Genomic DNA, 14,690 nt, shown 5'->3' on the forward strand with positions numbered 1-14,690 from the left:
CCTGCTCAGATTCTGACTGACTCTTGAGAGCAGATCAAGAGCTATTCACCTGGGTCCTGCCCTCTCCAGTACAGCCAGTGCTAAACATTCAGAAATTGAGAATCAGGCCTCAACATTTATGTGCTTGGTTTATGAGATTTGAAAAGACAAAAAAAACCAGGCTCAATTTCTTCTGGTTTCTGTGCCTTACCCAGTCATATTTTTAAGATTTTCTCTGCCACCACAAAGGCTAGAAATATACTTTTTAAAATGGAAGCCAAAAGTCTCATCTATATCACGACTCCAGGAGCGATAAGAAAAAAACAGCAAATGTCATGAGAATGACAGTAAAATTATAAGAGCTGGTGTCACAGAAGTGCTGTCCTTGCATGCCCCTCGTGGCATGGCAGTTCTGCTTACGCTTTCCCCGTGGTGTCTTCTGCACATTGCTCTTCTGGATGCAGCATATTCTCTGCCCTCGTCACTGTGAAAACTCAATCACTACCGGGGTAGTGGAGTCCCCAACTCACAATCCGGCATAAACACAAACTGGCACTTTCCTGTACGGAGGGCCTGGCTGACTCCACCCTTCAGTTTGTAGCCTGACCCTTGCATGAGACAGGAGCTTCCAGTCTGCTTGTCTACCCACACGGTGGCCCAACTGAGCTGGCTCTGTCCTTTCAACTGCTCCCTCCCAACCTAACCACTCTTGCCCACCATAGCTCATTAACCCCTCCTGGCCAGCGTGGGGGTCACAAATATATAATTTTCTGGGTTTTATGGATAACATTGAAAAATGTCCCCCTCTTTCTTATTTCCCCCTTTCCCTTTCTTCCTGCTTGTTTCAAAATAGAAGCATAAAGGGGGGACAAGGAAGAAAACCCCACAGCATGGGGGAAAAATCTGAAATAAAAATGTTCATGGCAAATTCCGAAGAACTGAAAAATGGTTCGTTTTTGAAACCTGAAAAACAGAAATGACTGACATTTTAGAAATTTTTCATTATTTCCCCCCTTTTGGGGGGCCATCTTAACAGCTAAAGGAGAGGTCTCTGTGGCTTTAATGCAACCCACATTTAAAGGGCTGGGGGTCCTTGCTGTGCTGAATAGCAATTGTAACATTAAGGTTTTCTGAGGGAGCTGCAAGAAATCTTTTTGCCTTGCCATTGCCCCTTTCAGGATTCCATGCGTATTTTAAAATCAATGCCTGTGTATAAATCATACACCAAAACCCAAGCTTCCCATATACTGGAATCAAGATGATGCATGGATGGGATTTTTGATTGCAACAGCCCTTGCCCTGCTAGATGATATGGTGAGGCTTGGGACAATGTTGGTTTCAGTCTTGTGAGATGAATCTTTGATATGCTTAAATACATAATTAAAATATCGAATATACAAACGTTAAAATGGAACAACTGAATGGAACAATTAAATCGATTGTTAGGCACCATCAGTAATAGCTGTGTGCTTGGCAGAACAATGTGCTTTACATCTGGTGATGCTAACATCCCTTTTCTCTCTTCTAGGGAGAAAGTGGCAACCCAGGACTTCCTGGTCTAAAAGGAGAAAAAGGAGACTCAGTAAGTCAGAGTCATTGGAGGCTGACAGAATGTGGAATGTGAGAGATGGGAGAATGGGTGTTCTCCTACTGATTAGATGGGACTTAGAAAGGGGCAGTGCTTTTACATAGCGTGAGTGGGCCCTGGTGACTAGAATTCTATTTTCAGCAGACTCCCTCTGTTCTTTGTATTCAGCATCCCTTAGGATGTGTGTATTCCAGTGTTCCCTCTAACTTTTTCTATCCTTGGGTGGATTGAAATTTCTTTTGGGGTGGGTTGAAATTTCTTATGTTCAACATGAATATTGAGGCAGTGTGTCGATGTGCACCACTAATACACACACACACACACACACACACACACACACACACACACACACAGGAAGGAAATACATTAAAACAAGGGATATATTAACGAGGAACAATGCTTATGATATTTAATATGAAATCAAATAAAAAAGAAAATTAACACTAACCTTGGAGTACATGTATTATCTTCCTTTCTAACAACATGAGCTAGTAAACACAGTAAAATGAAAGATCTCCTGGTTAAGCCAATGCGGTCTTTTGCCATACTTTCCTACTCAGTGGCATAGCTTGCTTTTGGACCCTTAATAATGTCCCTTTGAAAAACTGCCCACTCTCTTCAGTTCTTTTTCCCCTTAGTTTTGCTTCCCATGGGACCTTCCCTACCAGCTCTCTGAGCTTACCAAAATCTGCCTTCCTGAAATACATTGTCTCTATTTTGTATTTAATATTTAGTAGTATTTGCAAAGAGTGCATGATAAATACAATGTTTACTGACACTGAAAAGGAGAGTAAAAAGGCATTCAGTAAGGCTTATACAGTGTCTCTGGCAATGTTTAGGAACCATGCTGTGAAAACAGATAAAAGTTCTCCTCCTTTGAAACTTTTACCTCGTGTGTGTCACCAACTCAAAGAGTAGAAGTCTCAGAACAAATTAACACATGGCTTCAGGGTTTGTAAACAGATGCATGTTTCAAAAAGCTTGCTAATAAGGTTTCATCCACATTTATGCGCCTTTATAAATAATCAGTAGTAGAATCTGCATGAATCTTTTGTCAATTAATATTCATAAAGTGCTTTGAGATCCTTGAATAAAAGTGCAATGCAGCATTATTTTATGTTAAATGTACCTTTTCCCCTCCTTTCTAGGGCAGAGGAGCATATGGCAGAGGAGAGAAGGGAGAACAGGTATGATGATATTGTTAATTATACAAAAGATTTAGATCATATCTCACTCCACTACTTTGTTTGGCTCAAATTCTAATTTTGGGGCCCATAAGAACTTCAGGAGACCATATGAACAAAGAGAATTCAGGAGATATGTGCTGGTTGGATTTTAGTAAAAGAAGCAATATATTTTCTCATACACACTTCACCGGAAAGTTAAGATTCGTCACTGTTTGCCTCTTGTGTAGTCTCCATTCCAGCTGTGCAGAGTGTGTAAAATGCAGTCTAATCAGAATGATAAATCTCAGCTGTACAAGCGGAATGCACTGTACAAGGAACAATGCAGTGGGAATCAGACTGCTTGGAATATTTATAGCTATATTGGACAAGGCATTTGTAAATCTCTTATAGGGAAGAGTCCTGCATAGGTAGAGAAAAGTAAAGTTTATAACCATTTGAATCAGTAGAGCCAACAGCTTCACTGGCACTCAGGTCCTGGGGCCCCTGGGTAAGGTAGGGGGCTGGCTTCATGCTCCTGGAAGGGACAGGGCCTCAGGCAGCCAGTCCTCAGTACCGCCAGGACCACAACATGTTCCTCCAGCATTCAGAGCTGCCCAGAGTGTGCTCTGACAGTAATTTAAAGGGCCCAGGGTGATTGCCCCCTTTGCATCTCCATGGGCAGGCCTGATTTGAACCTTCCTATCTCAACTTTCTCTGATTATAATCTATTGATCATATGCATCTGAAATGCACCATTTGACCTTCTCACATTCCAGATGAAGGCTGTTTTTTAGAGGAAGTATTACTAAGTCATCCACAGAGATGGGAAGAATAAAGGTGAAATTTTGGCATTTACGTGCAACCCCTCCCATCAACAGGCAGAATTTGGCCTACCGTAGGCATTCTAGACAGAGTGTCACAATGCAGCCTTAGACATCAGCCTGTGTTTCTCACATGGCAAGGGTCATTCATCCCTAAGCGTTATGTTTGGTATGTTGGTGCTGTCCGAGAAATACAGTCTGGAGAAAAGAGACTCCACTCAGAAGCCAAAAGGGAGGCCTCCTTTGTTCTGTTTTGCACTGCAATTTCTTTAAGAACAGGGGTTGTCTCTCCAGTGCCGATGTACAAGAAGTTCCCGTCTCTTTCCAACAATGGAAATGGTGAGATTGCGTTGCTTTCATAAACATTTATGTCTGTGCAGGTGGCTCAGGCTAGTTTAATCAGAAATCAGTTCGTAGGCTGAAAGGTGAGGCTTCTCTACTCTGTGATGCCAGCTTTATACTAGTGTAACTCTACTGACAACAATTAGGGTGTGGAGCATCTTTATATTTCAATATAACACAGCCCCGAGCATATTAATGATAGGAAACCAGCAACTGCAGGCTGTAATCCTCAACTCTGCATTGGAAAGTTTAGGAATAAGAAATTATTTGATGTAGAAGATGAGAGAATTCATAGTGCAGGCTGAAACAGCATTCATAACTGGTTTTGTTGTGTCTAGGTCAGGGGTGGGTAATAAAAAAACAGCCGCCCACAGGGTTAGCCCCAGCAGGCTGCCACTTCTATGTTTACCTGCGCCTCCACAGGTAGCAGACGAACGCAGCTCTGGATCACCGTTCGTGTGATACCTGTGGAGGTGCAGGTAAATATAGCAGTGGGGACCCGCCAACGATTAACCCTGAGGACCGGCCTGCAGGCCAGAATTTGCCCACCCCTGGTCTAGGCATTACAGAGATGACTTGTGTGTTGCACCTTCAGTGCTGAAATATGTATGTGCAGACCGGAGGAGTGACAGGCACAGTGCCTAGGCCTTGTGCCCCAAATATTACGCCATCATCCCACAATGTGAACTTGTACACACAAGCAGTTAATTGCATCTGCAAAGAGGTGTGCTTGTGTAACCCACACACGTAGTATGGTTCACTGTCCCATGTAGTGGCAGTTAAACCGCTTACTGCGAGAGACAAGAACAAGGAAGATTTACAGCCTGAGCTAAGAGGCAGCTAGCTTTATAGCTCAAGCTGTAGTGGCTCCTACACTAAGCTCCAGAGATCCCTGGTTCAAATCTGCCCAGTGGTGGTGATGTGTATGAATAACCACTCTACCATATGTGTCACATTTCCTGCTGTGTCTAATTTACCCGGATGAGTCTGTTTCAGCTGCCAGCTACGGAGGTTAGTCCTAAATGAGATCTTGTATGTTGTGGGAATGCAGATTGCATCTGGATTAATAGCCTAAGGCATAATTCATGAGCCAGTATCTTTGTGCTCTGTGTGTGTTCCACAAGCAGGACGCTTTTCCGCAAAAGCACTTTTTGCGGAAAAGTGTCCGTGGCCAATCTAGACGCGCTTTTCCGCAAAAAAGCCCCGATCGCCATTTTTGCGATCAGGGCTTTTTTGCGGGAAACAGTACTGTGCTGTCTACACTGGCCCTTTTGCTCAAAAGTCTTTCGGAAAAAGACTTTTGCCCGAACGGGAGCAGCATAGTATTTCTGGAAAAGCACTGACAATCTTACATGAGATCGTCAGTGCTTTTCCGGAAATTCAAGCAGTCAGTGTAGACAGCTGGCAAGTTTTTCCGCAAAAGTAGATGATTTTGCGGAAAAACTTGCCAGTCTAGACACAGCCACACGGTGTCTGAAAAGTTCCCTCCCACACTTGACATAATCTGCCCTACTCAGAGCTGGCAGCAAAGTCTGCCACACAAACCTTCAAGTCCCCATCAGCTTGGGAGGATCAACATCTTTGTTGATCAACATCAGCCTGGGAGCATCAGCATCCCTCCTCTACCATCTTTGCCCCTATTCAGGAAGATGGGGCAAAGATGGTAGAGCAGGGATGGAGAACCTAAGGCCCAGGGGCCAGATGTGGTCCCTGGATTGGGGCTCCTCCCCCTAGCATTGGGAAGCTCCTGTGCGACTGATTTTTTTCTGTGGGAGAATGGGCTGTAGGAGAAGTGGACAAGCCGTGGGAGCGGGTTTCATTATGGATGATAATGGCTTAATAGTATTAAAGCTGTTTCACTGTGTATACATAATTACAGGGCTATGAAGCAGGGGGACTGGGCTCTGGTCTCCCACCTGCGGTGCCCTTAGCACCAGGCTACAGAGTCGTTCCCTGTCACAGGTGAGAGTGAGGGAGCCCCAGGTCAGAATTTCCCACAGCTCAATGGTTAGAGCACTCTGCTGTAGGGTATAAAATCCCTGTTCAAATGCTTTCTCCCATCAGAAGCTGAACCCTGGTCTCCCACGTCCCAGCTGAGTGGGTTAGTCTCTGAGCTAAAAGTTATTCAGTGGGCACACCACCTCTACCTGCTTCTCTGGCCAGATATTGAATGGGGCCCACACAGGGCAGGTATTCTTAAAGTCTACCTATCTTATTAGGCCTCCACAAGCAAAATCCATCTATCCCCCCCAGTTCCTGGATCACAGTGGGAGACATTTATCCAGACACCTGGGGTGGGGCTACAGTTTGGATTCCCAGAGTCAGAAACAGGGGTATCTAGGGAACACTAATACTTCCTGCAAACACTAGCTGCCAAAAACTCTAAGGCATCTATAGGGGTATGCAGCAGCTGAGTGGGACTAAAGCCTGGGGTTTATGCACCTCAGTACCTCTGTGGAGGTATTCATACTTTCTTTCTCCTGCACTTCGCATGTCTTTGAGGCAGTGACTGTTTCTCACTCTGTGTTTGTAAGGTGCCTTGTACAATGGGCTCCTAGTCTCACTTGGGCCTTCCACTTGCTACCATAACCCAATAATAGCGATAATTAATAAAAATCCCTTTTCATATAGAGATGGCCTCTGTGGAATGAGTCAACGGATGGGTGGCTTCTTCATTCCCTCCTCACTACATTTGGACACTTAAAAGTGAGAGGAAAAGCATAAACAAGTTGATCCTTGTTTGAAATGCCTCTAGTCAGCATTTTTCACATACAGGGAGTGGTTGGGAGAAGCTGACCTTAGAACAGGGGTGGGCAATACATTTTGCCTGGGGGCCACTTCAAAATTGTTTTTGAAGTAGCCCCAGGTCACCCTGGAAAGGGTGGGGCCTAAATAGGAAGGGGTGTGGCTACCCCACACCCAGACCATGATTGATCTGGGTGTGGGGGAACCCCTTTGCCCCTCCTTTCCACTAGGCACCCATGCCATGGAAGAGGCGTGGCACACTCCTTAATTAGCCTGGGGGCAGGGAAGTAGCAGTGCCTCTGTGGGCCGGATCCACCCACTTGGCGGGCCGGATCTAGCCCACGGAGGCCCTTTTGCCCACCCCTACCTTAGATCCTGATTCACAGCAGAAATCAACTAAGTTCTGAGGACGTTGCAGCTGGTGGTTTTCATGAGCAGAGCTGGGAGAGACGGGGATGCATTGTTGTTGGTTTTTTTTTTTTTAGTTCATAAATAAACTGGTTGGAGCAGGAAAACTAGAAATCAAGACTTCTGGGTTTCATTCCTAGCTCTCTGTCCATCTGCAAGTGCTGGGCAGTGTCAGTGTCTCGTGACATGCAGGAGGTCAAACTACATGATCTGGTGGTCTCTTCTGCCCCCCACCACTGTGACTGTAAGATCACACAGCATTTGTCCTCTCTAGGTACGTCCACACAGGGATAAAAGCCTTGATGCTGAGCCATGGTTCACCCAAGCCAGCTAACTTGGGCTGCGGGGTTTAAAATTGCCGTGTGGATGTTTGGGTTCAGCCTGGAGCCGCAGCCCTGAGACCCTCCATGCTTGCACTGTCCCAGAACTCGGGCAGCAATCCAAACCTGAATGTCTACCTGCAATTTTTCATCCCCGGAGCCAAGCTCCATGAGCCTGAGTCAGCTGATCCAGGACAGATGCAGGTTTTTTATCACCATGCAGAGACACCCTCTGTGTCCTAGGTTCCCCTGTAGAATAACAGCTCACCTACCTCTCAGTGCTGTCACGTGGCGTGTGAATAGTTAGTAGTTGTAATGTTCAGAGTCTCAGATAGAAGCTGATCCACAATGGTTAAGAGTTAGTGCTTTCAGCCTGTACTCTCCATCGCTTTGGCTGGTCAGGACAGTTTAATTCTATGATTCTAGTATTTTCTAAACCCTCCTTCCTGTACTCAGAGTGCCTTCTGCATGGTTAGCTAAATAACTGAGGAGTGGAGGTTGGGTTGGCTTCTTTCCCCTTAAACAGTAATTAAAGGGTTTTAGATAAAACCAGTGGTTTCTGTGACCCAGAATAACAGCTGCAGATTGTAACAAACAACTAGAAGCCAGATCACACATAATAATAATTTTGCATCCTGACAGCTTAGCTCTCAACACTACAGAAACTCTGAGGCTCGTATGGAGGGTTTTTTCCTTCCCCTTTAGAGAATCTCAGTGAATCTCGGTCCCAGTCTCCCACTGCCGGGCCTGTTGCTGGTACGCAATGACATCTGCTGGCAGTGACAAAGCTGTGAACTCTCCACCACCTTTCTTTCGGGCATTTCCTTGCCAAGCTCAACTCTGAGGGGGAAACCGAATCATGTCGGAAAGCTCCTGAGCCTCTCCATTCCTGTGATTCAGTCACTGATAAGGGTGCCGGGATGCAGAACTCTTTCTAACACAATATTACGACTGACAGGTATAGATTAGCTGCTTGTCAGGGGGAGGTGAAAAGAGCCCTCCTATGTTACCTTCTAATGTGAGTGTACAATATAAAATGCTGGTAAATTATAGCCTCCCGAGGTGCTGCACAAAACAGGTCGCTGTCACCCCCAGCCCTGTGGTCCGTCAAACACATCAACCCCCATCACATGCGATCTTCAGTCTTCCCCCAGACTAAAAGCTTTGAGACCTGTCCTTGTGGCCAGATGAACCAGTTTCCCCTCCTTCCCCATTCATGAGATCAAAAGAAGACCAGGGGCAGTGCCATATGCTGCAATGGATTGATAAAGTTAGGCAGTTGTCTGTCAGGTCCCCCCTTCTCCATATTACACACCCCATGTCAAAGCTTGCTGCCGGACTCATCTTCCTCTTGGAGGATGAAGACTGGTAGGGCAGATAAGGTCCTAGAGCCAACAGACCATGGCCAGCAGACACCACCGCTCTGGCCCACTGATGTTTCATCTCTCTTTAATCGCCGGTACTCTGCCCCAGCCATGCATAACTGAGATGCTGTAACTTCAAATGCCAACATTGTCTGGGCTCTCTTATGTCAGCAGAAAGCGGCTAATTTGTCTGTCTGATGCTGCTGGGTAATAAAGCAAGAGTGGGATGAGAAAACGCTCTGCTAGAAAACCACTCTCTTGATCAGAAACATTTTTTTTTAGTCAGCCTAGCGGAGGAGTGCACATGATGATGGTCAACCAGTTTTACAGCACCGGGGGGTACAGAGTACTTGACGGACCCTTGAGACGACCTACTCTCAGTAGCTCACAACCTCCTGGCAAGAATCTGCCCTGGGCAGCCTACGGAAGGCCAGGCCCCAGACCGTGGGGCTGTACCAGGGTAAATCACTAGGGCTCTGTGTGGGCACAGGGCTTCAACCCATGGGGATGGAAGTGCAGAATTAGGGCTCCACTCAGAGGGACCTATTAGCTGTGTCATCTCCTTGCTCAGTGACACATACTTAGGGGTGAAAGGTAACATTTCTTACTGGTGTGATTGTATTGCAACCCACCTCCACCCCTACACACTTAACGTCTGCTTCTCCTCCCCCCTGTGCAAACACAAACTAGAGGTTATGCTGCTGGATGGCATAACTCACAGCCCAGCACGCGCTGCCTCCAGGTGCTCCAAGACCCTCTCCTGGCCGGGGACAGGCAGCGTACTCAGCTGCCTCAGGCCCCGTGGGAGTAAAGGCCCAGGGCTGGGGTTTGCTCCCTCACAGCCCCATGGCAGTGACACTGTGGAAGGGCTGTTCCTTAGCACCCGTCCTTATTCCAGCTGGGTGCCAACCGGGAGTGATTCAACACAGTGCCAGCCAGGCCTCTTCCTGGGGCAGCTAGCACAGCAGGCTGGCCTATTCCTCAGGACCAGGTGACTTGGGTAGCACCAGCAGAAGGCAGTGCAGAGCCGAGGGCTGGGGGAGAAGCAGAGTTGAAAATAAGCTGGTTCTGAAAGTACTGAATGCTTCAGCCACTTTCTTACCAGTATACCACACTGGCCTGTATCCCTTTACTTTTACCTCTGGCTCCTTTTGGACCCAGGGCAACCTACAATAAAAACCTTGGGGTAACAAAAAAGAGCCAGAGTTGGTGTCTGTGTTGAAGTGGGGCAAGGCGAGTTAATAGGTTTCTCCGGCAGGGAAAAAACATCTGCCTGGTACCTTACATATCATCTGCGAGCTTCAGATCTACAATCACCACATCCTATTTATAGGCCGGAGGCTACAAATTAATCAATGTCACGCTAAAGGCGACCGTGTTTTTGTTCTGCTTCAAGGCACGCTCATTCGCCAGTGCCTGGCAAGCTGTTTGTCTGATTGAAGCTTTGATCCTGAGTGAAGACAGCCACAGTGGAGAGGGTCGTTTTTCCTAGAGACAAATGGGACGTTATGTAGCACAACAGCTCACGCTTTGTCTCAGTTCAAAATTTAACCCAAATATCTAAATTTTTAAAAGCAGACTTTGAAAAGGCAGAAGAATGTTAAGGAACAATAATCACAAAAACTTGTGTCTGGTTTTGTTTTGGGGTTGGTTTGAGTTTTAGGGTTTTTTAAAATATAATGTCTAATCTGTACAACTGATAATTGCAGTTTGCATCTGCAAGGGCAAAGGAACAGGACAATGATTCAGTTCGATGAGACTGTGTGTAACAAGTTACCTAGGAAACGGACAGACCCCTCCAGTGTGTGTCAGTAGCATATATCCAGGATAGAGTTATATTGTCTTTAGTGCTTGGCTCCGTGCATCCATGTGTCTAGTGTTTCAGACCTTGTGGCAGGTTGGTATAGAGATGTTACAATACCATCTCAACCCTCTTATCATTTTTTTCAGCACACAGGTCTTCCTGGGCAACTTGGCAGGAGCCTGTGTGCATCTTACATGCATGTTGATTTAAATAGGATTTGATCAGAGATACATACAGCTGTTGTTATTTACCCGGCACTGTAAATACACTCGGAATCTAACAACACACAGGCACAATGAGCCATACTCTTTGCTGGCCTTCCTCCAGTGACTTCACCTGGCCGAATATGCTCTGAGAGTTGCATGTAATGCCGCATCAAAGGAATATTGGCACTGCTACTCTAAAAACAAACCCCATTGTGTACAACTCCCTGTACAGTGGCCACATGCTCCTTGGAATGCAGGCTTGACTCCACTCTGCTATTGTGGGGTTGTGTGTGTTCAGGATTATAAAAACAGAAGGCCTTTTCACCACTGTAAGTCCTTCCAAAGGAGCTCACAAAAAACAGCCGTTCTCTTACAGCCGTTCTCTTGTTGAAACTGAGTAATTTTCCTCACTACAACTTGGAAACGTGGAGTGCTTTGGAGCCCAGTAAATCAATCGATTCTAGCTGATCTTTGGCCTCGATTTCTGTAGGTTGCGCCAATAACAGATCAGCAAACAATGTGCTGGGGTTTCTTCTTTAACTTTAGAAATTCTTAATAACTCATCAGCCGATCAAACAAATCTTGGAGCTGTGGAAGGGAGTTGTTTTAGGAGCTGTAATGAGATCAGGCCGTGTACACTGAAACGCTTAGTCTCAAAATTTCTCCCCGCTGCACTCTCTATGCACCATCTGCTGTGGAAAGTAGTAGAAATTGGCCTCCTCTTCCCAGCAGGTGAGATCCTAGAGGTGGAAGAGTCGTTGCTGGGCATGCAGCTGACAAAGGGAACATTATGCCACTAGCTTCTTCCTCTTTCAGAATGCCCACTGTGCGGGATGGTAAGGAATTGGCAGAGGGAATGGCCAGGATGGGAATGGTAGAAAGTCTGCTAGGGACCATTACTGGCTTGGCAGACTTTAAAGCAGCTCCATGGCTTCTCTAAACTCGGCTGGAGCTAGAGCCACTGCTGAGCTGGATACAGAATTGGGAAGCTGTAACTAGTTACTGGATTCACCTTCCCCACCTGATGTACAAATTCATGGGCCAAAATCATTGGTTTTCAGGGACAGTTTTGCCCCACTTTGGTAATGCAGAGGTGGCTTAGGCCTGTGGTCTTTCCATCGTACTCCAAGAAGCGCACAAAGGATGAAGCACCTCCTCTCTCTGGAAACTCCTGAAGCCCTTGTGTTTCCCTGACTCTTGGAGCCTCCTGGAGCCCCAGCTGGGGGCAGTGTGCATGCACAGTAGGGTTGGACCTTCTAGGACGATTGAGCTCTTCGTATTTTTCCTCTGCAATGAATGAAATCATTAAAATAGCTGCTTACAATATGGTGAGGGTTCTTAGCCAGACTTCTATCAATTCCCTGTACAATAACGGCCTGATTTTTAGAGAGGCTGAGAACACCTGTAGTTCTCATTGAACCCTGAAAAGCAGACCCATATGGCATCTGTATTTATTAAATCAGAATGATGGGCAGTGACTGAGGTGGGCTGGTTTTTGGGTTTGTTTTGTTGTTGAGTTTCTTTTTTTTTCTTTGGATGAGTGATCTAAAGCAAACTCTTAGTTGAGATGAATTGATGAATTGCTGGTCTTCTGTAGCGGCATAAGGTAATGCCCGCTTTGATGTGAAATCTGCCAACATATTAATAGGGTTTTAACCTCATTACACTAATAGAATTCTGCACCTGTGCTTTCAAGAGTTCAGTCATCTGTGCTGCCTCTGGTCAGCAGCTTTCAGAGCTGAGTGAAATACCAACTGCAGAACAAAACAGAACAAAACAAAACCCTTCACCGAACATCCACAAAGTTCAATGAAATTTCTAAAAATGTTGATGACACTTTGCACAGGAATGTTGCCACAGGTTGGCTGTTTTGTGACAACTTTTTAAAGCCTCATACACGCCAGAATTCACAGGGTGCTAACTCTGAAAAACAAAAAGCTAGAAGAGGACAAAAAAAGTGCTGGTGGCCTCCTAAAGCTATGTGGTTTAATGCAGTGGCTCTCAATCTTTCCAGACAACTGTACCCTTTTTAGGAGTCTGATTTGTCTTGCGTACTGCCAAGTTACAGCTCACTTAAAACCTGCTTGCTTACAAAATCAGACAAAAAAGTACAAAAGCTTCTCAGCACACTATTATTGACAAATTGTTGACTTTCTCATTTTTATTGCACAATTATAAATCAATTGGAATATAAATATTGTACTTATATTTCAGCATATAGTATTATAGAGCCTTATAAACAAATCATTGTATGAAATTTTAGTTTGCTTGTTCTTTTTATGTAGCCAGTTGTAAAACTAGGTAAATATTTAAATGAGTTGATATAGCCTCTGGAAGACCTCAGCATATTCCCAAAGATACGCATACCCTGGTTGTGAACCACAGATATTAATGTATTAAATGTATGCCAGGGAACCAGGAGAGAAGAAGAGTTGAGCTTGGCACTAAATAGACTGAGACTCAGGAGACCCGGACTGAATTTCCATCTTTGCAACATTTCCTCTGGGACCTTGAAAATACTAAGAAAAACCTTTTCCAATTAAAAAAACCTAATGGCTGCGTCTAGACTGGCATGATTTTGCGGAAATACTTTTAACGGAAGAGTTTTTCCGTTAAAAGTATTTCCACAAAAGCGCGTCTAGATTGGCACAGATGCTTTTGCGCAAAAAGTGCTTTTGCGCAAAAGCATCCGTGGCCAGTCTAGACACGATTTTGCACAAGAAAGCCCCGATGCCATTTTAGCCATCGGGGCTTTTTTGCGCAAAATAGTTCTTCCCTGTCTACACTGGCCCTCTTGCACAAGTATTCTTGTGCAAGAGGGCTTTTTCCCGAGTGGGAGCGTGAAAGTATTTGCGCAAGAAGCACTGATTTTGTACATTACAAAGTCAGTGCTTTTGCGCAAATTCAAGCGGCCAGTGTAGACAGCTGGCAAGTTTTTGCGCAAAATCTTGCCAGTCTAGACGCACCCAAAATGTATAAATAGTTCTGGGGAAAGGTAGCAGGGGGCAGCCCTGGAGCCCACACAAATATGAACCACAGCCAAGCAGAATTCCCCACAATTCTCAGCTGAAGAGCCTCTGTTCCGAGCTGGAGAGACCATCTGTAGGGAAGAGACAGTAAATAATTTCCCTGTCTTGATCAGCTCGTGGCCTCTAGCCGAGTGCGCCAATTAGCAGTGGCAGTCTTCTCAGTTAGATTGTGACCCCTATCTTACTGCAAAGAGGCCACTGAATATTCCCGAAATGGACGTTTCTTTCAATCACTGGGCTGGACTGGAGCTGGTGGTAAAAGATCCCTAGCCAATTACAGACTCATACAAGTGAGGCAGGGAAAAGGCCTGCTAGTTCTCCCAGTTCATGACAGTGCTGATTCAGGGTTGTTTTCACCTAATCTTATTTGATTGACTTTTGAAGGACTCCCAATGCCAGTGGAGGACACATCTACTGATGGTGTAATAACATGTTCAGAAATTTGATTTCATTTTTATTAAAGCAAGAGGCTCCTACACATAGAAAAGGAGCCTGTATAACAGAAACAACAAAAAGAAGAGAGATTCTGCACTAACAGTTCTCCCATAGCCCCCTCGATAAAATGAATAAGAGAAGGAAAAGTCAAGTGAATTATTGTTTGAATTGGAAGGCAGCAGGGCTAATTACAGTTTAAGTGCATGTTTAGGGCTGATTTTTACCATTACTTTCCTGTTTAGATAGTTCTCATCTCCATTATCATAGGTCACAACCCAGAGTTTCAAATAAAATATGTGATTATAGGTCACAGCTGTTTTCAAGCTGAAATGTTTGTAAACTTGGCAGCTACTTGAGGAGTTGCAAGTGAATGGGATAAAGGCAGATAAAATGATTAGTTAGCTTAAAAAGTTACTGAGGGGATATTCTTTTATTTCGGTAGACATCGCATTGGCAGTCTAGGATCTAACTCTAAGGCTGTGT

General features: G+C 45.2%; 1 protein-coding gene across 1 annotated transcript in view; it reads left to right on the plus strand.

Annotated features, from left to right (window-relative positions):
- The window catches only part of COL22A1 (collagen type XXII alpha 1 chain), a 316,194-nt gene that overhangs the window by 136,767 nt on the left and 164,737 nt on the right, over nucleotides 1–14,690 (plus strand). The window contains exons 12-13 of the mRNA XM_075920074.2: nucleotides 1,508–1,561; nucleotides 2,716–2,754. Of these exons, the coding sequence (XP_075776189.2) occupies nucleotides 1,508–1,561; nucleotides 2,716–2,754 (93 nt within the window). The remainder of the gene's footprint in view (nucleotides 1–1,507; nucleotides 1,562–2,715; nucleotides 2,755–14,690) is intronic.

The sequence above is a fragment of the Pelodiscus sinensis genome, chromosome 2 (assembly GCF_052426305.1).
Source record: "Pelodiscus sinensis isolate ZL-2025 chromosome 2, ASM5242630v1, whole genome shotgun sequence".
Classification (NCBI taxonomy): Eukaryota; Metazoa; Chordata; order Testudines; family Trionychidae; genus Pelodiscus; species Pelodiscus sinensis.